This window comes from Crinia signifera, chromosome 5 (assembly GCF_055691185.1).
Source record: "Crinia signifera chromosome 5, ASM5569118v1, whole genome shotgun sequence".
Classification (NCBI taxonomy): domain Eukaryota; kingdom Metazoa; phylum Chordata; class Amphibia; order Anura; family Myobatrachidae; genus Crinia; species Crinia signifera.
In genome coordinates, this window is record NC_139221.1 from 71790497 (window position 1) to 71817472 (window position 26976).

Sequence of the window (26976 nt, forward strand, 5' to 3'; positions counted from 1 at the left end):
CTGGTAAGAACTTCGGGTTATCAAATAGTGGTGTCATAGGGGAGTATACTGATGAAATGTACTTCTTACCTCTGTTTCGTTTCCATATTTCAAGGGTTGGGCCTATAGTCGGGTGTATGATCTTGGGTATGTTAGGTAGCCATGGCACAGTCCCTAAGGGAGTCTTATAAAATGAATTTTCTATGGAAACCCATTGTCTTGTTGTTTTAGGGTTGGCCCATTCGTAAATTCTGTTCAGCAGGATAGCAACATGGTAAGTTTCAAAATGGGGGAGTTGGAAGCCTCCCAAATGTTTCCTTCTATATAAGTAGTCCTGTCTGAATCGGGGAGATCTACCACTCCAAACAAAATTACGGACCATCCGGTGAAGTTCTACAAACCAGCCCCTAGGGATATGAACCGGCAGTGCCTGTAGTAGATAGAGGATACGGGGTAAAACATTCATTTTTATTACATTGATCCTCCCCAACCAAGATATACCCTTGGAAGACCATGAGGAAAGTTCGTGTCGGAGTTTAGTAGTTGTCGGGTTGAGGTTTAGAGAGTATGTCGATGCAAGATTTTTCGGGAGGAGGACCCCTAGATATTTGATGTATGTGGGGTTCCATCTAAACGGGAACATCTGCTGCAGATGAGTTTGTGTGTCAGAGGGAATGGTGAGGTTAAGAGCAGTTGATTTGCTATAATTGATCTTAAAATAGGATAGGTCTCCAAAGACTTTGAATTCCTTCATTAGATTTGGTAGGGAGACCTTTGGGTTGGTAATAACTGCTAAAAGGTCGTCAGCAAATAATGCTAATTTGTATTCCGTTTCCGCTATCCGCAAACCTGCAATGTTAGGGTTTGCACGTATGGATCTCGCTAGGGCCTCCATGCATAGAACGAAAATCAAGGGGGACAATGGGCAGCCTTGACGTGTTCCGTTCGAAATAATCACTGGGTCTGATAAGCTTCCATTGACCCTAATCCTGGCAGTGGGGTTACTATAGAGTGCCAAAATCCTATGTAGGGAGGTGGACTTTAATCCTATGTGTTCGAGTAGGCATTTCATAAATTTCCAATTTACTCGATCAAATGCCTTTTCGGCGTCGGTGGATAGTAGCATTGTATGAGCAGGGGACTGGGTTGACTGATGGATTAGGTTTAACATCTTTGTGGTGTTGTCACGAGCTTCTCGACCCAGCACGAAGCCCACCTGATCAGTATGGATTAGGTCAGGTAACAGTAGTTTTAATCTGTTAGAAATTAATTTAGCGTATAATTTTAGATCAACATTTAGAAGGGAGATGGGTCTGTAGCTAGGGCAAAGGGAAGGATCTTTATCTTCTTTGGGTATTACGGTGATATAGGCTTCTAGTGACTGGGCCGAGAAAGACATTGTATCTGTTATCGCATTAAAAGCTCGGAGCATAATGGGCAGCAAGGACTCACTAAAAGTTTTGTAATATGTGATCGGGAGGCCATCTGGCCCTGGGCTTTTACCTGATGGCGTACGTTTAATCGCCTCAATCAGTTCCTCTTGAGTGAAAGGTCTGTCTAGGTGGATCGCCTCAGCCTCTGAGATCTTTGGGAAGGACGAGTTCCTAAGGTAAGTCAGGAGTGTATCATCGGTTATTGGACTGGAGGCATCAGGAGAGCCATCCATCAGGTTATAGAGTTTAGAGTAATAGGTCTGGAAAGCCTTCGCAATGTCAGATGTCAAGTGGCATTTCTGTCCACTGTCATCTACAACCTCTTGTATGTGCATGGAGGCCCTTTGCGCCCTCAGTGCTTTCGCCAGCATTTTGCTAGGTTTGTTGCCCCACTGAAAAAAGCGGCTTCTACATTTAGTGTAGTCCATTTTGATCTTATCTGACATGAGTTTGTTAAGGGCGTGTCTAGTTTCAGTAAGTTCTTGGAGTACTTCGTGCGATTGGGAGGACTTATGTCTGGTTTCTAGATTATGAATTGTTTGCAACAACCTTTTTTTTTGTTCCTCTTTTTGTTTTTTCACATATGTGCCGAGTTGGATTAGTTTCCCTCTAATGACACATTTGTGTGCTTCCCACAATGTGACCGCTGAGGTGTCAGGAGTATCGTTAAGCTTAATATATTCAACAATACATTGTTTTAATTGGTCAGTGCAGTAGGAATCTTGAAGAAGGAGTTCATTTAATCGCCATGTGCGAAAAGTGGGCTGGTTTTGAGAATATTTAAGAGTAAGGGAGACGGGGGCATGGTCTGACCATGTGATATGCCCAATTTCCACATCAACCAACAGATGTAGGTGCTGATGATCTATTAGGAGGTAATCTATCCTCGTGTAGGTGTCATGAGGATGTGAGTAGAAGGTGTAGTCGCGATCCGTTGGATGGCGTAACCTCCAAGTGTCAACTAGCTGGTGGTCATGTAGGGACCTACACACTTTGCGGTGCCATTTGTCTGGCCGGGTCGAGTGGGAAGAGGAAGAATCTAGTGATGGGTGCATTAGCCAGTTTAGGTCCCCCCCGATAATCATAACACCCGCCTTCAGAGCATATATCTTGTTGAGCATATTGTCGATAAAGGAATGTTGGTTAGTATTTGGGGCATATAAGTTTACAAATGTAAAGGTTTGATTGGATATTTTACATTTAATTAATAAGCCCCGTCCCTCAGCTAAGACATGGGTTTCCACATTAGATGGGGAAAGTTTACGGTGAAAAAGTATTGCCACTCCCAGTGTCCTACCCAGGCTGTTGTTGCTGTAATATGAGACAGTATAGTCTCGGTTGCGTAAAGTAGGTGCTCTGCCCTCCTGAAAGTGGGTTTCCTGGATAAAGGCAATGTCTGCTTTGTCCGTTCTGAGCTCTCTTAGGAGTCTGGATCTTTTTTCTGGAACATTCAAACCTTTAGCGTTGATAGATATAATTTTAAGAGTTGGATTCATCACATAGAGGGTCAGAGGAGTTCTCAGCTGTGATCCAGAGCTCTAAGTAGTGATTTAGGCACAGCGTGACAAGTAGTGGTGGTTGCAAGAGTGGTTCCCGGGGATAAGGTGGCGGGGTGGAGTGAGAGGAAGGACGGAGAGGGGAGGTAGAGTAAAAGGAGGAAAACAGAAAGGCAGTAGAATAGAATGTAAGTAAGAAAGTAATAAAAAACACATCTGGGAGAATACCGCTCCTAAGTCGCATGGGGAGGACACATAAGCGTCTCCGCATGCTTAGGAAAATTGCTTGCGGTATTGGGGCACTGGGGGAATAGTGCCGACGGCCACACTTATATATACAAAAAAAAAACAAAAACAAGAAACATTAGGAGTCCATTGTTCAAACCTCGGTGTAAAAGAGACATACTAATATCTTATCTGAAAAAGAAGGACAGTGAAGGCATTGAACATAGACTATGAGGTTGTTGATTAAGCTAGCATTCTGACCGGTTATGAGGTTGGACACACTACCGCATATCGTCCACCCAACCAGTGGAGAGAACGAATTATCTGAACTTTGTAGAAGAAGTGATTAAACAGTCCTCACCTCAGTTAGTAATTTGATAACTTTAACTTAGACTATAACAGTAAGGGATTATTGTGAACACATATCAGCACCATAACCAACTAATCCCGATCGATGGCCCTTTTAACAATATGGTGCACAAGTACCTAAGTTTACTAGGTGATTGGAATGAATCACCATCTTATTCAGGCAAACATATCAAGAGAAAGAAGAAAAAATTAAACCTGGTTATAATGAAAGTCAAGTAACTTCTTGTGTTTCATTTTGGAGTCTCCTCCTTTGCTGACGTCTGGAACTGCAGGTCGGTTGGAAGCCCCTCTCGGTGGGATCAGGTCTAGGAGGCGGAGGGATCAAATAGGTTTCATCCCAGTTGGGTAGGTCTGGAGCGGAGATTTCTAGCACTGTACAAAAGTTGTCTAAGTCAGGGCGGTCCCGGAATATTGCAGTTTTGCCGTTATGAGTTGATTGGAGACCAAACGGGAACAACCATTTGTACTTCCTGTCCCTTGAGCGCAAAGCTTCTGTTAGAGGTCTAAGTAGGCGGCGGAGCTGTAGGGTACGCCACGATAGATCTTGAAATATTTGGATCTTATTACCGTTAAAGTCCACTTCATCTAAGTTGCGAAGTTTTCGCAGTATTTCCTCTTTCTGAGAGTAGTAGTGAAGTCTGCATATCACGTCTCTGGGTTTAGCCAAGGGGTCTCCCCTAGGTTTCAATGCTCTGTGAGCTCTGTCAAATGTGATACTGGTACTCGGGTCGCCTTCCAGGATTTCATTAAAGATCTTGGTCAAGACATCAGTCAAGCTCTGGGTTGGGATGTCTTCTGGTAGACCTCGGACTCTCAAGTTGTTTCTGCGCCCTCTGTTGTCCATTTCGTCCAGTTGTTGTTGTAAGGTTAATATCCCCGTGGCTTGGAGCCGTACTGTATCTCTTAGGGCATGTAGTTCATCAGTCAGGGTGTCCTTGCTTTCTTCCACAAGAGTTAGTCTGTTTGATAGCACAGATATGTCTGTTTTGAGCTCCGCTACCTCTTTACGGACTGTTTCTTGGAGGCGTTTCTCAAGTAACTCAAAGTCTTTTTTTGAAGGTAGCTCCTGTTTTGTTGGTAACGATTTCAGGAGTAGCATTATTGCGGGAAGGTCGGGAGCTCCGTCGGAAGCCATTTCTGTATTTGCTTCCTGTGAGGAGGAGCACTGAGGTGGGGGGGTAGATGGGCGCGGAGTAACGTCTAATGGAGTCGTTTGAGGCTCAGGAGATCTCAGGAAGTGGCGCAGGTCAGGCTGAGGGGTGGAGCTTGGGCCTTTAGGGGTTTTTACCTTTGAGAGGCTTCTCCCCCGTTTTCCCATGTGGTTTTAGCCCTAGAGGAGCTAACGTGATATACAGAGTTCAGGTAATAAAGCAGTAGGTCAGACTTTGCGTGTGCTTTACATCATGTATGGCCGTCGGTCATATCCCCCAGGGAGAAAGAGGCCTACGCATGCATAGGACTCAACAGCGTCTCATCATCTCATATCTGGAAGGGGGTCACCTTAACGATTACATCATAAGCATTGTAGTTAGTGTTTTATAATGGAAGGTGTCAAATTAGGAATGAAGCACCAGGTGGCGCTCTTGTATAAGGAGAGGTATATACTCTAAGCAATAGCAGAGCAGTGTATATATAAAAAGATAATGGATCTGTGCTTATTTGCTGATTTATTTTGCACCTGGTATGTTTCTAGGTGTGGATCAGGGGGTAGTTGTTTGTTAGAGGGTCAGAACACTTCCAGGGTATTTCAGAGTTGAGGAGGGTATTACACCTCTGAAGGTGTATATGAGTGTATCCAGCACCCTTGTGCCCACATCACAGGTAGAGGGAGTCTTTCTGGGCACCTAGTGTCTCCCCTTATGTTGTGGCAGCCTGCTCTCTGTGTATCCTGACCTGCGCCCTAAGGACCCTCACCACTTCTTCCCAGGTGCACCCCACGGGCAGGCTCTCACAATACCTGGGGGCTCCTTTCACTGGAGGCTCAGGAGGCTCAGGAGTAGCAGCCGCAGCACGCAGTGACCCTGTGCTGGATAATCAAGATGGCCGCCGCCGAAGTGGATGCAGGAGGAAACGGAGCTCTGGGCACCTCCTCTCCCACAGTGAGTGACAGCGGGGCGGCAGTCAGCAGCGGCGGAGGGCTCAGGGGGAACTCCGCACTTCAGTGGTGGTGTCGCCGGCCTCCAGCGCGGACAGGATCGCCCGCGATTCCCGCCACGGAGCCCAAGGGCGGGCAGAGACCCTTAATCTAGGTCCCGGCTTCACAGACCAGGCAGGCCGCAACCTGCAAGGACCTGTTACCAGGTCCTCCGGCTCCGCGGCACTTACCGGTCCACTCCCCGGGTGTCTGATGGAGGGCACGCAAGGGGATCAGTGCAGAATCGGTGGCGAGGGAGCCTTAATTCTGGCTTTTAAGGCAAGTTCAGCAGGAGCTGTGCAGAGATGCTGGTATCCTCTCCGCTGGTCAGGCCACGCCCCATTATTATTATTATTATCATTTATTTATATGGCGCCGCAAAAGTTCTGCAGCGCCCAACAATACACAAATGAGCAAAAACAGATAACAAATGATAGTACAAGACAATTTAGGACAAGTACATGGTTAATACGGATAGTTGCATCAGGGGACAGGACTCTGAAGCAGTCATCAGGATGGCAGAGGTTTATATATTCTAAGAAAGGCACATGAGGAGAGAGGGCCCTGCTCGTGAGAGCTTACAGTACATTCTAAAGGGGAAGGTTAGACAAACAGGGGTGACACAGAAGGGAAAGACGTGAGCATAAACAGGTTAGGATGAGAGAGGGTCAGGTTTTGAAAAGCGAGTGCAAATAGCACAAGTGATTATAAACTTCTAGGTTGTGGGGTTGTGTGAGCTTTGCATAGTTCTGTTAGGTAGGGAAACAGTTAACAGGCTAGACATGTAGGTACTGTAATTTAAATAAGGGGAGTGTCAGGGAGGGGTTAATCTGACATTTTGTATGATGCACTAGAACAGGCATGTCCAACCTGCGGCCCTCCAGATGTTGTGAAACTACACATCCCAGCTTGCCTTGCAATAGTTTTAGCATTCCCCAATAGCAATACTATGGCAAGGCATGCTGGGATGTGTAGTTTCACAACATCTGGAGGGCCGCAGGTTGGACATGCCTGCACTAGAATATTCCATCTCTTTCTCTGGAATTTTTCCCGCCCTCCCTCCCTAAGTCACCTTTTTGTCCCCACCCATTTTTCTTTTTCTTTGCCAGTTGGGGTTTGTCAACCTATATATTTTGGGAGAAAGAATGGCAGTAACAGTGGCTATTGCGCTGCTGTTTTTAGGGTGCGCTCTTTGCCCAATATATTGTATACAGTGGCTTTCCTACCGGGGGTCATTGGGGTTTGGCTGTCTGGCCGACTCTATTACGGTGTATTGAGGAGAGAGTTGGAGACCCGGCATTTGTGGGCGTTGCCAATAAATTAAAGAATACCATGTCGTTGACATGAGTGTCAGCGTTAAGTCGTAATGTCACTGTGGGTCTGGCCGTTCTTTCTTATTGCCACCATATTAAGTTTCAAGATTTAAATAAATTCTGGTTGACCAATTTTAAAAGGCATTTCAGTTGTCCGTGTGGTTATACTAGTTATAATAGTTAATTAGTGATAAGATTATTGTGCAATGATGTCACACAATACACATCTACCAATAGAAAGTTTATATGTAGGAGGGCGAGGAGAGGTCAGCTTAGTCTTTGATATTTTAAGTCTATAAAAGCGCTGGGTCATCCAAGAGTAGATATCACAGAGACATTTGGAGATATGAGTGTGGAGAGAGGGAGAGAGAGAAGGAAAGGAGCAGTAGATTTAATTATTATCAGCATGGATGTGATAGTGGAAGTCGAGTGAGCAATTGAGCTCACCCAGAGAGGATGTATAGAGATAGAGAAGAAGATGACCAATAATAAAATATTGGGGGATACCTACTATCAATGGAAGAGCAGGAGAGGTGAAGTCATTAGGAGGTACAGCTGGGCATTTCCAAAACTGACAGTGCAAGTCCAAGCATTAACAGTGATAGTAAAAGTGTTCGCAGATGTAAAAAGTGATTTTACGGCTGAATAGCCAGATTAAGCAGCCAGTAGTATGTTGTGAGTCTGAGTTGCTGTGGTTTTCGGTCCTTCTGTTTCACTTCGATACCAAGTTGGCAGGGCCGGATTTACGGGTCAAGCCACCCCTAGGCACAATATTTGTGGCCGCCCCCCAATATGGAGTACAGACTGACAGATGCACAGGGGGATCAAAGACAGACAGGTGTGGACAGAACACCATCATTAAAAAGATGGGGGACATATATGGACAAACGGGGCCATAGATAGATGGGACTGAGCACTTTAGATAGAAACATAGATGGATGGTGGGCATAGATGGATGGAGGGACATAGACACATGGGGGGGAGAGCACCATAGACAGAAAGACAGACAGGTGGTAGGTATAGAAGAGTGTGGGTGGGGGGTATAGACAGATGGGGGTAGACTATCATAGATAAAAAGATGGATGGGTGGCAGGCATAGATGGATGGACAGGGGGCATAGACAGATGGGGCAGAGCACAATAGACAGAAAGACAGATGGGTGGTGGGCATAGACGGATGAGTGGGGGTCATAGACAGATGGGTGCAGAGCACCGTATATAGAAAGATAGATGGTTGGGGCATAGACAGATATGGCAAAACACCATAGATAGAAAGATACACGGTTGGCAGGAATAGACAAATGGGGGTAGAGTACCGCATATTCAAAGATGGATGGGTGGTGTGGGCATAGGCGAATGGATAAAGACAGATGGTTTGTGGGCCCAGACAGATAGACAGGGGGGGCATAGATGGATGGCAGAACACCATACTAGGGGACTGACTGACAGACAAATGGACAGGGGGGCAGCATAGATAGAGGGAAGGGTGGGGGGCAAAGATAGACAGGGAGTACAGTCGGACAATCGGATGCTCACCAGTAGCGGGTCTTTAGACTGCTACAGCAGCTGCTCTTACTGTGTCTGCAGAGGAGCTCTGGGCAGCAGCAGTGGATGCTCTTCTCTCCACTCCTTATGGTGCAGCTCCTGTCAGCGGCAGATGCGGCCGGGCCCTCGTCCTCTCCGCCCTCCCCACATGGTGCGGCTCCGGGCATCGGCGGCTGAAGCAGCGGCTCCTCATCCTTTCCTCTGACCTTCCCCCTGCTATAGTGCGTCTCTCTGGCAGAAATTTTATTTATGTCATGAGGCCTATTTCAGAAAATAGGCCTCATGACACGCCGCCCAGAAAGAAAGAGTTGCGAATGGATCGCTAATAAGTATCCACTCGCAAATCGATATATAATTCACGGGCCATCAAAAGGTTTTTACTGTCTGTGCAAATGTAAGTCTGAGACTTCCACTAATCTCTGACTGAGACATACTGGAAGTGGTCATCAATGACGTCATAGACCCTCCTCAAAACTGCCTGTGCACGCCTGTATTCTTTCTGACACTCCCAGAAAATATCAGGTTTCCAACCCTAAAACTCCGGCTTACTGCCATTCAAACTGAGAGATGATTACTTACAGTATATATAGAGGGGGTAGTATGCCAAAGTGGGTGCTTCCCTTGTAAAGGATACTGTAACTCATCTGAGGTGGATCACATATGATGAACAAAGGAAAAATGAAAAAGGTTTATATAAACACTTCCCTATGTTGTCTTCTTTCTCAGGCGCTGGGGGTTCACTCTCCTCTGATCATTTCTCTTTCGGGAGGTGATTTTCATATAAAGTATAAACAGATCAGAAAAAGGGCAATGTGTGAGTCTGAAGTTGCCTCACCACTATTACCTAAATCTTATGATTTCTGCCTCACCTGCTCCTTGATAACCACTTCCCACTGTGGGATTCATGGTTTCTCCCGACCCCTCCTAGTTCAGCTTATAGAAGTTATTCAGAGTTGAATTTGCAAACCTATCGTATCATTTAACAAATGACTGCGCTTGCATACGGATCGTAGCGTACATGCACAAGGCCAAATAGTGTGAAAAATAGCAAATATATCTAATCACAATCCCTTCGCCATGTGATAGACTGGAAGTCGGTGTTTGAGGGTGGTAACCTGACAATTTTTGGGAGTGGGCGAAAAAAAATGCAGACATGCCCAGGTGTTTTAAGGGAGGGTCTGTGAAGGCAGTGCCAGGTTCGATCAGCCTGTCTCTGTGGCAGAGTTGTGGAAGGGTCAAAATTACTTCCATTTACACAACGTGTCTGGGCGGTGGCTTACCACTCGCAGTCATCTGCAAGTGTGTGCATCATTATTCTAATGCAGCTCACGTGATGTAAAGCTATGCATCTGAATGTGCATGGACTGACATACCAACTTACAGCATCTATACACTCTGACTACTTTACCATCGGATCAGTTGCGCCATGGAAACATGCACCATCCCTGTTATTGATGAGTGATGACTATCCATATACCTGACACCACCCAAGAATGTCCAATACATTTTAGTTGTGGGTTGCAACTTAAAGGCCGACTCAGGATTGCTCGTAGCGATATAAATTCGGCCCCACCCCTAAAGTTCTGGGTATACGCATGCGCCACCCCAACAGCGAACGGCTTCGGTGAGTCATAAACTCGCCGGGCCATTTGCTGCGGGGAAGGGGGTGGACCGGGGCTTACACCGGGCCGGACCAGGGGAACGCCCAGCAGTTTGTGTGTCCCCATAAAAGCCGCCCTCTTTGTCTTCGTCCTAGCGCTCACCAATAAAATTCAGTACAAACTGACTTTTATTTGCGAAGGCACGAGTAATCGTTCAACGGTAGGCAACCATTGATTGATTTCTCCTGCTAGCGGTTGCATGCGAGGGGATGTGTTCTCGTATGCGGCCCCTAGTCTGGTAATGAGGGGTTGCAGCACGCAGTGGGGCTTTCATTCAGCAGGGCAGCGTTTGCCGTTAAGCCATTCACTAAGCAGCTGCTTAGTAGCAGTAATGAATTACCCCCTTAGACACATACCTAGTAGAAAAACATTGCATACAGCATCAGCAATGTGTCCGACTTTGATCTGGCCACAGTATAACAAGAGCAATACTTTCTTTATTATAGTCAGGGATCTAAACAGAAATGTGTGCACATTCCGTATAAGCATCTACATTTTCTTCTTATCTCCTCAGGAGAACATTCTGGCCAACAAGTTTTTGATAATGATCAATATCTCCCTCCTCTTTCTCTACCATATCCCCTTTTCTAGCCTGATAAATCACAAGGAATAATGACATATACCCAGTACACAAGATGAATTGGCCAGCTTTCTGCTAGATCATAATATATATCCTTTATTTCTTTGTAAAGGGATTATAAAACATTAATAAGTGACTTTCATTATTTAGCCATTGTTATTACTTTTTTGTTTATCAAAGTAGTCATACAAATATTAATCTTATTAAACATATGAATCTATTGCATAAAGCTGCATAAAGCAGATAGATAGATAGTACAAGTAGATGAGATATCACTCCAAGAATAGTTACATTGGTGGACGCAGAAATAAGTGTAGAATCTGTACTTGTATTCAGCTTGCTGAAAAAAAAATTAATTTATTTAATCATACTTACAAGTAAATCACCATATGGCTTAACAGCCGTTTCAGCTACACTGGGGCAGTTTTCATCAGGGGCTACAATAGCAGTGCACATAGGCAAACATAAAGAGAGAGAAAAAAAAAAACGCTCTACACTTGATTCAAATTGAAAATTGAAACAACTCCGCCTGATTGGTTAGCAACAGTTTGATGTTTTAAACAATGAAATGGTCTAAAAACAAAGGTTAGATACCATCAAAAGGCATAATCCCAGCAGTTTGATTTTGCACTTCCGATTGCCAACCCAAGTATATGATATTAATGTCCTGTTAAAAAAAATTAAAGAAAAAGGCTTTTTAAACTGGTCCTGGATAGTGAAAATTCAGGGGAAAATTGTGTAGGGTCCCCGTCTATTTTAACAGCCAGCACCTGGCTCTTGGACTGGTCCTGTTTCCAACAATATGGTTAGGGGCCCCCATTTTTTTTAAAACCAGCACTGGTTTCCATTCACCAGTGAGGTAATGCCACAGCAAGGGGACATGCTAATACTGGTGCCGGCAGCCGTAGCATGACTTCCCATTTAACTAGCCAACCGTGGCCGTGGTTCCCTATGGGAGTGGGGACCCACCAATAAATGCACCCCTCCTGGCCACTCAAGGACCAGGGCTGAAGCCCATAGCTATGCCGCTGGGTTGTGGGTGGCGAGCTCATAGCATTTCAGTGTGAAAATAAGAGTTAGTATTGTGTTACTTGTGGATCTACTTTACATGTAACAGCAAGCCGCCCCCTGCATGCTGGTTATTGGAGCACCACAAGTAATAGCATGCAGGGCATTAAAGGCCCGCTGGTATCTGTAGTCTCAACAGTAAAATAAATATTACAAATAAAAACAGTATACCCTGCAAAGTACAACTTTAACCCTTTGAGGTCCGCACCAAAAAAAAAAAAACAGTTTATCATAAACGGATTTCTCAACCGTTTGGTAGAGGCCTATATCTCAAAAACTGTGGGGTCTCAATTTAAAAAAACTATTGATTGTTGTTGGTTGTTGTTAATATTGTCCTCAGTGAATAAAAAATGCAAATAATTTTTTTTTTCCTTTGCTTTTTTTGTGGTGCGGACCTCAAAGGGTTAATAAAACACCATTGCAGACTCACAGTCAAACATACACACACTCAGTCATGCATACTTACCGTCCACATAGCCTTTCAGTCCACTTGTCCAGTAGAAATCAATACATAACCTGTAAGAAAAAAAATACTTACTGGAACCCTGTAGGGATTCCCGGGATGTTTATGATGCCAGCATCGATATTCTGACTGCCGGCATTCCCACCTCGGGTTGTCAGTAAGTTCTATTTGTAGATCTCTTTTCCTACATAGGGTACTTTTTTTCTGGCAGATCTAAAGTTTATTTATGTTATTACTTTATATGTAATGTAAATGAGGAATACATACACTATTGCCATTGGTTTTATGGTTGATTACTGAAAGCATATACAGGTTGAGTATCCCGTATCCGAATATCCGTTATCCGAATTATTCCGAAAACCACACTTTCCAGAAAGTGGAAAAAAAAAATTGTTTAGCTAAAAACTCACTGGGGACATATGTAACAGCACTACTGAGGACATGATATGTACAGTAACTGGCACTATATATGTACAAGAAAATGATTGCTTGGCATTCAAATTCAATATCTGAGATAGTACACAAATTCTGTTTCATGTTTTGAAACCTTGTTTTTTGAACAAATAAAATATATTTGTGTGTATTTTATGTGGTAATGAAATATATTTGTGTTTATTTTATGTGTTTATACAGCATAAATGCAAGATACTTCAAAATACATCATTGAAATATTAAAATATTCCAAAATACGGAATAATCAGTTATCCAAAATTCTCCTGGTCCCGAGCATTTTGGATACGGGATACTCAACCTGTATTTCATCAGACTGTCAAAACTAAATAGCTGTTAAAAAATTTGTGTTTTGCAGATGATTCTGCTCCAGAGAGTCTTACTGGTAACGAAACTGTGGGACATAGCTCAAATGCTACAGGAGCAGCTCACAACAGGGAGGTGACAGAAGCCAACACCAATGGAAAAGCTAGTACGGAGCAGGATGAGCAGCCATTGAATCTGAGTGACTGTCAAGTGTCAACTCCACCAAATTCTGAATTCCGAATAGAGGATCACAATAGTAATGGGAAAACAAAGTACAAGAACCTCTCAATCAGTGACGTGAAGATGGAACGGGAAACAAGAGAGAATGGCAACAAGGTAAATCATGGTCTTCTACAGTATTGTCCTCCAAATCCTTGTGTATGGTAAATTAGGACTGCGCTAGTCTATCAGTATTGTACTAGACACTTGCAAGATCTATTATCTTAGATTCCAAAGTCAAATTACTATAGGCGTTTTTCATAATATGGAACATAATAGCTTTCACTTAATTTTAAATAGTTTATCAGTGCTCCTCACAGTGACCGTATTTGGGAATGATGGATGGATTGTAATTCACAGTGATTGTGACTGAGAATGTTTTGTGAATTATTTAACAGGGCTGATCATTGTGATTGCAGCTGGGAATGGTAGGTGAATTGTCTAGCAGTGCTCCTTACGGTGACTGTATGTGGGAATGGTTTGTGAATTGTCTAGCAGTGCTCCTTAGAGTGAATGCATGTGGGAATGGTGGGTGAATTATCTAGCAGTGCTCCTTACAGTGACTGAATGGTGGGTGAATTGTCTAGCAGTGCTCCTTACAGTGACTGCATGTGGGAATGGTGGGTGAATTATCTAGCAGTGCTCATTACAATGACTGTATGTGGGAATGGTGGGTGAATTGTCTAGAAGTGATCCTCACAGTAGTGACTGGACATGGGAATGGTGCGTGAATTGTCTAGCAGTGCTCCTTACGGTGACTGTATGTGGGAATGATGGGTGAATTGTCTAGCAGTGCTCCTTACAGTGACAGTATGTACACATGGAGCCAGCCTCATCTAGCAGTCTCTGGATAGCCATGGTGAGCCATGCAGAACCAAGGCATATTGTTCTCAGATGCAATACAATACATAGAACAATAGAGTAGGGGATTAGCAGAGTAATCCCAGTACTCACTTAATCCTATTAAAGGGCTAGATGAGGATGGCTCCATCTGCAGTAATGGTGGATGAATTGTTTAGCAGCACTCCTGACAGTGACTGTATAGTAATGGTGGATGAATTGTCTAGCAGTGCTCCTTATAGTGAAAGCTGAAAGCGCTCTATGCAGCACTAAGTTATTTTTTTGGCTTTACTGCTGCAGTTCTATTATTGATATTTCATGTTAAGGGTTCTCCCGCTAACTCACTGTTTCCAGAATACTATGATGCACTCTAATTGGATTGTACTTTTATTTCCATCCTACCTCATGGTCATCAGGGTCATTTCACATAAACATAAAATACATGTTCGCTAAATTGAGTAAAAGCATACAGAAAGTCAGGTGTTGGTCTTATTAAGAAAAAGCTACTTTTAATTTGAAAATTACATATTTCTTCTGGCAACAAAGCGACAAACTAATGCGAGATCACTAGATTCACTGGCCGTGCTTATTCCTAAATTGCTGTACTTTGTGACACATAATGCTAGACAAGAGCCTGCACTCCAGGTATGCCGACATTGTACAGACTACACATGGATGTGTATTATTACACTATTCTACAGCAATGATGGTTAACGAGAACAAGGAACTATTATAACGACCTGGCCTATCTCTACTTACTCAGAATAGACTCTTAGCACCTGCAAGTGACATTATATTACTGTATTGTCATGTTGGTAATCCCTGAATCTGTACAGGTGCAGACATTGGCAATATCAAACAACAGTATATTTTTTTCATGCAAACATATATTTATGATTTAAAAAGAAAACCTTATAGACACAAATTTCCACATTTTTCTTAACAGATGTCCTCCATTTCCCAATGTTTGTCTCCTTGTGAAGTAAAATCAGAGGGTAAACTATATATTACTGGTACAGTTGGAGCCCCTGTCAACTTTTTTCCCTAAGTCAGGGCTCACCATGGCTAGCCATGGCTATCTTATTGTTCTCAGCAGCAATACAATACATAGAACAATACAGTACGGGATTAACATAGTAACCCTATTAATCACTTAATCACTTAAAGATGGAGCATCTATATATTGTGAAATCATCAGCACAACCTTCCCATTGCCGACCCAATGCCTGTGTTGACCTTCTGACCCTGTCGTAATAAGTATCACCTGAATATATCAGAAGGCACCGCAGCAGGAATCTCTAACCCGGCGGCAATCCCTCCTGCACCGCCGCCATCTGCTTCCCCCATAGGTTACTGTGGGGAATACGAAGGTGCCCGATGTATCAACCCAGCTTCATTTAGACTTCAACCCAGACAAGTGCCTATAATACCATATTGTTCATTTGTTGTTCTTAAAGCTCAGTCTAGTGGCAGAAGTTGGGCTTCCCTGGGTGAGATCCTGGAGCTCACCTAGCTTGTTAACTGCTCCCTCTGACATCACACACCTGATACACAACGATCACTATTCACAGGTCACACCTGTTTAACACACTGATCACTATACACAGATCTTAAAGATATTACATGTTGTATAGACAATGATTACTGTACACAGGTCACACTGATCGCTTCATCTCAAAGATCATCAAAGATCAACAGGGTCCCGATGATCACGGTTGAGCACTTCCAATCAGGCATAGAAATAAGCTCATCTCCTGAGTGTAGTTGCTGTATCTACATCATTACAGTAGCCCTTCATAGACCGTCCCAGCTGCATACAGGTTACCTACAATGTTGAAGTCTGCTATTTTTTAAGCTTCTGTCCTTGTTACTCTATATTATCACAGTGAATTACACCTAATGATACAGTCTTGTCTTCTAATTAGGTTTTCCTTCTTAAAACTGCGTGACAAGCTTTCATGTCATGGTGTGAATTGTCAGTGGTGGTTATTAGTCTCTCTGATGGTTAGATTTATTCTGCTTAATTTACTTTAATAAACAACTGGTTGTTTATTCTTATAAATAGACAAGTAAAAAATCGCTTATATTTTACACAGTCCTTTTCTGAACTTCCCCACAGAAACCAATTATACAGTACTAGTAAGCCCGCTCGAAGCCAATGCTTCGAAAGCTAGTCTGCTACCTTGTGTGTCTATGTGTGTTTGTGCATGTGTGTGAGAGAGAGGTGTAGTTTCACTCGCTGCCTACAGATGGCAGTGTTTCGGAGACACACAAATGGACACTAAACATATATATATATATATAATTTCTGCATTATTTTATATATAGATGATTGTGGGGAATTTAGTTCCGAGCAAAGTCACCCGACCAGCTGAATCAGTGTGGCAGCAACCGCATTTTACAGCTGTCCCATCTTTCACAAAACTGTTCGCTATCCCATATTGTAGATGCAGTCCTATTCTTGACGTTTAAACACAGCGGCAATGGCATTTTTGAGCCCTTTGTCTGGAATTTGTTTCAGTCAGTTTTGAAGGTAATATTGTAAAGTGAAACTTGTGGAAATACTGGGTGAGATTTAATAGGATGAGAGATTCAGAAAATTAGAGATTTTGTGAGAAATCTCCAGTTTTTTAAAGCGGCAATCATTTACACTGCAAAATCAAACTGATTTTGCAGTGTAGATGATTGCCGCTTTAAAAAAAACTGGAGATTTCTCACAAAATCTCTCACTTTCTGAATCTCTCATCCTATTAAATCTCACCCATTGTTTTTAGATCTTCAAAGTAAGTGGCGTCCTTATGGTTAGGCTACAGAGGGGAGGCTTAGGGTTAGGCTACAGAGGGAAGGATTAGGCTGTGGCAGGCTGGTAAGAGTTAAGCTTCAGGAAGGGATGGTTTGGGTTAGGGGGGGCAGGGAGAAATTAAGTATACTTAATGGACCCCTATGTGGATTCTCTCCATCAGGATGCCACTTTCGGTCTTCTGCCAGTCATGCGTATTTATTCCCAAAGTCCCTTGGGATCAATTAGCCCACAGCTAATTGTATTCCCTCTAAAAGTGTTTTCATTTTATGAATCTATTATTTTTTTTAAATAACCTCACTCATAAGTAACAGAGCATTCACTGTGTCCCAACACTTTTATATAGCAGGGAACTCTACCAGTCACCTTTGGCCCAATTGTCTGTTGTCATAGTAAAAGAATAACCTACTGTACTATACACAACAAATAGTGGGGAGAGACAAAGTACTATGACACAAGGTACTGTCTGCAGCCCTGCCACAGGGGGAAATAGCTGGTCGTAGGGCAACCATTAGGGACTAAACACGGGAGCGCACACCCAGCGATTTCTCGCCCACAGCACATACATATCACTGGCAATATGGTCGCTCAGCGACCATATTGCCAGCGCTATGTGCTTAATATCGCCCTGTGTGCTCACAGCTTAACCCCTTCCTGACAGAGCCAGTTTTTGCGTTCCTGACAGAGCCCTTTTTTTCAAATCTGACATGTCTCACTTAAGTGGGGATAACTTTTTTTTGCTTTTACTTATCCCAGTGGTTTTGAGATTGTTTTTTCGTGACACATTGTACTTCAAATTAGTGGTAAATTTGGGTCGATACAGTCTGTGTTTTTTTGTGAAAAATACCAAAATATCGTGAAAAAATGGAAAATTTAGCGATTTGCAAAATGTTAAATTTTCTGCTTGTGAGACAAATAATCTTACCACTCAAAATAGTGAATAACTAACATAGACCATATGTCTACTTTATGTTGACATCATTATTTCAACTTCCTTTTAATTTTTTGGGACACTAGGAGGCTTACAATATGAATAGCAAATTCTCAAATTTTCAAGAAAATTTCAAACACTGATTTTTTTAGGGACCAGTTCAGTTCTGATGTGACTTTGAGGGACTTGTATGTGAGACACCCCCATAAATGATGCCATTTCAAAAACTGCACCCCTCACAGTATTCAAAACAGCATTTTGGAAGTTTGTTAACCCTTTAGGTGTTTCACAGGAATTAAAACAAAGTGTAGGTGAAATTTCAAAATTTCTTTTTTTTTGCAGATTTGCAATTTTAATACATTTTTATAAGGAACACAGTACATTTTACTAGAGAAATGTGACTAAAAATTGATTCCCCCAATTCTTTTGTTTTCATAAATATCCTATATGTGGCCCTAGTGTGCACGGTGACCAAACCACAGGCTTCATAATAGAAGGAGCACCTACTTGATTTTGGAGCCTCCTTTTTATGAGATTATTTTTTAGGCACCATGTAGGTTTCAAGGCACCATAAGATGCTAAAAGTTAGGAACCCCCCCACAAGTGACCCCATTTTGCAAACTACACCCCTCAGGGAATTCATCTAGGGGTATAGTGTACATTTCAAACCCCCAGGGGTTTCACCAATTGTGGTACAACTGGGCAGTGAAAATGAAAAATTATTTTTTTTACACAAAAATGCAGTTCTGGCTCCAAATTTTTCATTTTCAGAAGGTATGAAGGAGACAAAGCACCCCAAAATCTGTGCCCCAATTTCTCCCGAGTACGGCAATGCCTCACATGTGACCAAAAAATACCAGTTGGGTGCATGGCAGGACTCAGAAGGGAAGGAGTGATTTTTGGATTTTGCAGCTCAGATTCTGGTGGAATTTTGGTGGGTGCTATGTCGCATTAGCAAGACCCCCCAAGCACCAATACAGTGGAACCCCCCCACAAGTCACCCCATTTTGCAAACTACACCCCTCAGGGAATTCATCTAGGGGTATAGTGTACATTTCAAACCCCCAGGGGTTTCACCAATTTTGATACAAGTGGGCAGTGAAAATGAAAAATTACATTTTTTTACACAAAAATGCAGTTCTGGCTCAAAATTTTTCATTTTCAGAAGGTATGAAGGAGACAAAGCACCCCAAAATCTGTGCCCCAATTTCTCCCGAGTACGGCAATGCCTCACATGTGACCAAAAAATACCAGTTGGGTGCATGGCAGGACTCAGAAGGGAAGGAGTGATTTTTGGATTTTGCAGCACAGATTCTGGTGGAATGAATGGTGGGTGCTATGTTGCACCAATACAGTGGAACCCCCCCACAAGTCACCCCATTTTGCAAAGTACACCCCTCAGGGAATTCATCTAGGGGTATAGTGTACATTTCAAACCCCCAGGGGTTTCACCAATTTTGATACAAGTGGGCAGTGAAAATGAAAAATTACATTTTTTTACACAAAAATGCAGTTCTGGCTCAAAATTTTTCATTTTCAGAAGGTATGAAGGAGAAAAAGCACCCCAAAATATGTGCCCCAATTTCTCCCGAGTACGGAAATGCCTCACATGTGACCAAAAAATACCAGTTGGGTGCATGGCAGGACTCAGAACGGAAGGAGTGATTTTTGGATTTTGCGGCTCAGATTCTGGTGGAATTTTGGTGGGTGCTATGTCGCATTAGCAAGACCCCCCAAGCACCAATACAGTGGAACCCCCCCACAAGTCACCCCATTTTGAAAACTACACCCCTCAGGGAATTCATCTAGGGGTATAGTGTACATTTCAAACCCCCAGGGGTTTCACCAATTTTGATACAAGTGGGCAGTGAAAATGAAAAATTACATTTTTTACACAAAAATGCAGTTCTGGCTCGAAATTTTTCATTTTCAGAAGGTATGAAGGAGAAAAAGCACCCCAAAATCTGTGCCCCAATTTCTCCCGAGTACGGCAATGCCTCACATGTGACCAAAAAATACCAGTTGGGTGCATGGCAGGACTCAGAACGGAAGGAGTGATTTTTGGATTTTGCAGCTCAGATTCTGGTGGAATTTTGGTGGGTGCTATGTCGCATTAGCAAGACCCCCCAAGCACCAATACAGTGGAACCCGCCCACAAGTCACCCCATTTTGAAAACTACACCCCTCAGGGAATTCATCTAGGGGTATAGTGTACATTTCAAACCCCCAGGGGTTTCACCAATTTTGATACAAGTGGGCAGTGAAAATGAAAAATTACATTTTTTTACACAAAAATGCAGTTCTGGCTCAAAATTTTTCATTTTCAGAAGGTATGAAGGAGAAAAAGCACCCCAAAATCTGTGCCCCAATTTCTCCCGAGTACGGCAATGCCTCACATGTGACCAAAAAATACCAGTTGGGTGCATGGCAGGACTCAGAACGGAAGGAGTGATGTTTGGATTTTGCAGCACAGATTTTGGTGGAATGAATGGTGGGTGCTATGTTGCACCAATACAGTGGAACCCCCCCACAAGTCACCCCATTTTGCAAAGTACACCCCTCAGGGAATTCATCTAGGGGTATAGTGTACATTTCAAACCCCCAGGGGTTTCACCAATTTTGATACAAGTGGGCAGTGAAAATGAAAAATTACATTTTTTTACACAAAAATGCAGTTCTGGCTCAAAATTTTTCATTTTCAGAAGGTATGAAGGAGACAAAGCACCCCAAAATCTGTGCCCCAATTTCTCCCGAGTACGGCAATGCCTCACATGTGACCAAAAAATACCAGTTGGGTGCATGGCAGGACTCAGAAGGGAAGGAGTGATTTTTGGATTTTGCAGCTCAGATTCTGGTGGAATTTTGGTGGGTGCTATGTTGCATTAGCAAGACCCCCCAAGCACCAATACAGTGGAACCCCCCCACAAGTGACCCCATTTTGCAAACTACACCCCTCAGGGAATTCATCTAGGGGTATAGTGTACATTTCAAACCCCCAGGGGTTTCACCAATTTTGATACAAGTGGGCAGTGAACATGAAAAATTACATTTTTTACACAAAAATGCAGTTCTGGCTCAAAATTTTTCATTTTCAGAAGGTATGAAGGAGAAAAAGCACCCCAAAATCTGTGCCCCAATTTCTCCCGAGTACGGCAATGCCTCACATGTGACCAAAAAATACCAGTTGGGTGCATGGCAGGACTCAAAAGGGAAGGAGTGATTTTTGGATTTTGCAGCTCAGATTCTGGTGGAATTTTGGTGGGTGCTATGTCGCATTAGCAAGACCCCCCAAGCACCAATACAGTGGAACCCCCCCACAAGTGACCCCATTTTGCAAACTACACCCCTCAGGGAATTCATCTAGGGGTATAGTGTACATTTAAAACCCCCAGGGGTTTCACCAATTTTGATACAAGTGGGCAGTGAAAAAGAAAAATTACATTTTTTACACAAAAATGCAGTTCTGGCTCAAAATTTTTCATTTTCAGAAGGTATGAAGGAGAAAAAGCACCCCAAAATCTGTGCCCCAATTTCTCCCGAGTACGGCAATGCCTCACATGTGACCAAAAAATACCAGTTGGGTGCATGGCAGGACTCAGAAGGGAAGGAGTGATTTTTGGATTTTGCAGCACAGATTCTGGTGGAATGAATGGTGGGTGCTATGTTGCACCAATACAGTGGAACCCCCCCACAAGTCACCCCATTTTGCAAACTACACCCCTCAGGGAATTCATCTAGGGGTATAGTGTACATTTCAAACCCCCAGGGGTTTCACCAATTTTGATACAAGTGGGCAGTGAAAATGAAAAATTACATTTTTTTACACAAAAATGCAGTTCTGGCTCAAAATTTTTCATTTTCAGAAGGAATGAAGGAGACAAAGCACCCCAAAATCTGTGCCCCAATTTCTCCCGAGTACGGCAATGCCTCATGTGTGACCAAAAAGTGGCAGGACTCAGAAGGGAAGGAGTGATATTTGGATTTTGCAGCACAAATTCTGGTGGAATGATGGTGGGTGCTATGTCGCATTAGCAAGACCCCCAAAGCACCAATACAGTGGAACCCCCCCACAAGTGACCCCATTTTGCAAACTACACCCCTCAGGGAATTCATCTAGGGGTATAGTGTACATTTCAAACCCCCAGGGGTTTCACCAATTTTGATACAAGTGGGCAGTGAACATGAAAAATTACATTTTTTTACACAAAAATGCAGTTCTGGCTCAAAATTTTTCATTTTCAGAAGGAATGAAGGAGACAAAGCACCCCAAAATCTGTGCCCCAATTTCTCCCGAGTACGGCAATGCCTCACATGTGACCAAAAAATACCAGTTGGGTGCATGGCAGGACTCAGAAGGGAAGGAGTGATTTTTGGATTTTGCGGCTCAGATTCTGGTGGAATGAATGGTGGGTGCTATGTGGCATTAGCAAGACCCCCGAAGCACGGTGAAATTATGAACCTAATATTCCATAGATGTGTGGTATATTTTAAAACACTCCTTTATACATAGGCCGGGTTTGTCGGGGCAAGTGTCACACTGGAAAATAGTTTGCTTTCTTATTCCCTTTTTATAGCAAACTTTGCACCTTTTTTGTGTCCTGCCCTTTTTTCCAGTGGAGGGGATTTCATCAGGAAAATGCTGCCCTGGTACAATACGGGGGCCAGTACTAGAAGTACTGGGGCCCTCTGCCTGCTGGTTCCCAAATATTAGGCCCTTTATGACTTCCTCTTGAAAGTGCATAAATGTCCCCCTCTGGCCGGTAGAACGGAATAGCACGTAAGCGTTATACAGTGCCATCTGGATGATATACACGGCCACCTTCTTGTACCAGATTTTTGTTTTCCGCAGGGCACTGTACGGCTTCAGTACCTGATCTGAAAGATCCACTCCGCCCATGTACCTATTGTAATCCAGGATACAATTAGGTTTTGAGGTGTGGGTACTGGTACCTCGTACAGGGACGGAGGTGGTACTGTCTCCGTGAATTGTTGTCAGTATAAGGACATCCCTCTTGTCCTTATATTTGACCAACAACATATTTTCGTTGCATATTCCCCTGCTTTCACCCCTTCTCATTACTTGGGCAATGTGCGTTTTTGGGAGGCCTCTTTGGTTCTTGCGCACAGTACCGCAAGCTGCTGTACCTCTTGAACCAAGGGCCTTAAACAGGGGGATGCTGGTGTAAAAGTTATCCACATAGAGGTGATAACCTTTATCCAGGAAGGGGTGCACTAAATCCCAGACAATTTTCCCACTAACACCTACGAGGGAGGGGGGGCATTCTGGCGGTTCAATTCTTGAATCCTTCCCTTCATAAACCCTAAACCTGTGGGTGTACCCTGAGGTGCTTTCACACAGTTTATACATTTTTATGCCATACCTTGCCCTCTTACTGGGAAGGTACTGGCGGAATTTAACCCTTCCTTTAAAATGTATAAGGGACTCGTCGATACAAATAAATTTTTCAGGGATGTACACCTCTTCAAATTTGGCACTGAAATGATCAATGACCGGCCTGACTTTGAATAGCCGGTCAAAGGTGGGATCATCTCTGGGTGGGCACTGTGCATTATCGGTGTAATGTATAAATTTAAGAATTGTCTCAAATCGAGTCCGGGTCATGGCCATACGGTAAAATGGAGTACTGTACAGAACATCTGTACTCCAATATTGCCTAATTTCTGGCTTTTTTACTATGCCCATATGAAACACCAGACCCCAAAACGTCATCATCTCTACTGCATCTACAGGGGTCCACCTAGCAAATGATGACGTGGGGTTTTGAGCAATAAACTGCTGGGCATATAAATTAGTTTGGTCCACCATTAAATTTATAAAATCATCAGAGAAAAATAATTTGAAAAAGTCAATTTCTCTGAGACCTGTGGAATCAAATTGGATTCCTGGCATGGCCAAAAACTCAGGAACCTGGGGCTCAAAATTGTCTGGTGGTGGGGTCCATACGAGATCAATTATTGGGGGGGGGTCTCAGCTGCTCTACGGGGGCGTCTTTGAGGGGGTCCCTCATCACCAGAGGAGGAAGAGGAGCTTAAGGCGAATCCTTCAAATTCCCCGCTTGCATCACTGGCTGTGTCAGAGTCAGAAGCAAGCATGGCATATGCCTCCTCCACTGAATACATTCTCCTGGATGACTGGGAGGACATTTGGGAGGACATTTGGGAGGACATTTGGGATGCCATTTTTATTTTTGTGTTACTGGTAGTGAAATGTTTCAACACGTGTATAGTGTAGGGGGGGGTACAAACTTTATTTCAATCCGGGGGGTATGTAGTGTGTAGTGTGTATGTGGTGCAGAAAAAAAAAAATACTTTATACCAATAAAAAAAAAAAAAATGAAGGGGTTAAAAATAAAAAATTTAAGGGGTTAAAAAAAAAAAAAAAGGTCCTGCGCCAAAAATTGAGCACAGATGTTGGTCAGTAACGTCTGTCACTGAACAGCGCTCAAAGGCAACAGGAATTTGATCAAAAAAAAAAAAAAATAGATCAACCCTGTGCCGAAAAAGATGATCAGTGATGTACGTCACTGATCAGCGCACAGCGGCCACAGGACACCCACAAAATCACAGTGTGTGTAAAAAAAAAATTAAAAAAAGACCCCACAGCACACACACAAAAAAAAAAGGTGATCAGTGATGCGACACTGATTACCAGTGAGGTGCAGCAGGTGCACAACCTTTGGTGCAACTGACAGGTATATATAAAAAAAAAAAAACCTCTGTACCCCCAAAAAAGTTGCTGATCACCTCAGATATAGTGATCAGCACAAAAGGCGGGGGCAGCAGACACAAAATTTAGCACTCTCTATCACTCTCTGTCACTATCTCTCTCTATCTCTCTATCTCTCACTATCTATCACTCTATGACACTGCAGCAGCAGCACTGACAGGTATATCTATATATAAAAAAAAACCTGCGCCCCCAAAAAGTTGCTGATCAGTTAATTTATACTGATCAGCACAAAAGGAGGGGGCAGCAGTCAGTTATATAAAAAATATATAGCACAATCTGTCACTATCTCTCTCTATCTCTCTCTCTCTATCTCTCTCTATCTCTCTATAACTATCACACTGCAGCAGCACAAAATATAGCACTCTGTCACTAGGCCTCTCTATCTATCTCTCTCTCTCTATCTCTCTCTCTCTATCTATAACTATATCACACTGCAGCAGCACAAAATATAGCACTCTCTGACACTATCTCTCTCTCTATCTCTCTCTATCTCTCTCTATCTCTCTCTATCTCTCTCTATCTCTCTATCTCTCTCTATCTCTCTATCTATCTCTCTATCTAGCTAGTACACTGCAGCAGCACAATTTCACAGGAAGGCACAAGTAGCAACAGGATCCAGGAAGCAGTGATGAAGCAGCGATCAGGTAAGTATGGAGCAAGGTTCTGGTCAGTATGGCGGCAGGGGGGTACGGTGACCGCACTGCACGCTATTCCAGACCGGAATGGCGTCTGCAGTGCAGTCACCGTTAGTTTAAATCCCCCTCCTTGGCTGTGATTGGTCCGTCGGTCCGACGGACCAATCACGGCCTTTGGGGGCGGGCGGGGTGAGGTGGGGTGACACCAGTGTCACCCTTACACCCCGCGGTGATTGGTGCTGTACTTTACAGCACCAATCACCTCTGATCCCGTGTCACCGGCGAACGTTATTCGCCGGTGACACAGGAAAACGCTGTGAATGGCTGTTCACACTGAACAGCCAATCACAGCAATCGCCGACGGGGGGGCGGCATCGCAGCCCCCCCTGGGCATGCACGGACATGTCTGCTGTCAGGGACAGCAGACATGTTGAAACTGTCACCGCGTCTATAGACGCGGTGACAGTTTAAATCCATGACGTACATTTACGCCATGTGTCGGGAAGTGCTTCCCGACCATGACGTAAATGTACGTCAAATGTCGGGAAGGGGTTAAAGGAGGAAAGGAAAGGGAGCTAGAGCATACCTCCCACAATAACGGAAGATATAGCTGGCTGTTACAGCATCCACATAAATAGCTGATCCTCAGACATGCACTTCATTCGATATACAGATATCTATTAATGGGGCAGCATTCCATTTTTTTTATACTAGCTGTAAAATACTGTCCGACCACCGATGTTTCCAGAGATTTTACCCGATATAGATGGTGTTGCCTATGCCTTTGGGCTTCTTTATGTATAAATCCCAGAAAGGGATCAGTAAGTGTCCCCAGTGTCACCTGCACTTGCACAGTATAAGCTGGCCATACATCTAAAGCTTTATTTTTCAATCTGGCTGGTTGGAATAAAAATCTGGTATTATATGGATGCAAAGGACATTTGACTTTGCAGGAAAACTGACAAAAATGGTAATTCAGACAGATTTGACAAATCTAAAGGATTTAACTGATTTGTCTGATTAGTCATTTTTGTCTGTGTTTCAGAGAAAATGATAAATTGTCCTTTGCACACATATATTACCAGATTTTTGTTCCACCCGACCAGATTGTACAATGAAGCTGTAGGTTATGGTCGGTCTGAGACGTACGGGTCCTAGAATACAAAGTTCAGTTCTTATTGAAAGAGTAACTATTTGTAATGCTACGTTCATACAGTGTTAATATGCAGTGCTAAGTTATGGGAAGCAGTATGTGATGCAGGCATTATACATCCTGCCCTAAGTAATTATTATTAGGAGGAAGACTATTCACTTTTTTCCCTCCCCACTTTTACCATATGATCTCCGGTGTGGCCTCCTAGAGGCATGCAATAGGGGGAAAATATCAGTGATTATATAACATGTCATAGTGTAAACTAATGTAATCATATAAAACTCACTTCCTGATTGCTGAGCATTTCATTATGCTGCACCATTTGCAAGGCAAAGAACATAACAAGTCTATGTTAGTTGAATTGATCATGTATTTCTATTGCCTAATCTACGTGATCCATCACTGCAGAACAGCGCCATTCATTACGCTGAACATCTATAAGATTACTATGCTAGAGCATTATTTCTGTGAGCATATCTGGTGTTTACAGATAAAGATGATCGTCAGTGAAACTATATGCATAACTTATGTATAGCATGTGTCATTTGTCTTGGAACCCCATCTCCACTAATACTAACAAAAAAACACATTACACCGGGGCCATGCAATATGGCTGCCACACCAAT

General features: G+C 43.3%; 1 protein-coding gene across 4 annotated transcripts in view; it reads left to right on the forward strand.

Moving 5' to 3' along the window:
- The window catches only part of NOL4 (nucleolar protein 4), a 289423-nt gene that overhangs the window by 195972 nt on the left and 66475 nt on the right, over window positions 1-26976 (forward strand). For all 4 annotated transcript variants that reach the window (XM_083187452.1, XM_083187451.1, XM_083187453.1 and 1 more), the window contains exon 6: window positions 13074-13357. In XM_083187452.1, the coding sequence (XP_083043578.1) occupies window positions 13074-13357 (284 nt within the window). The remainder of the gene's footprint in view (window positions 1-13073; window positions 13358-26976) is intronic.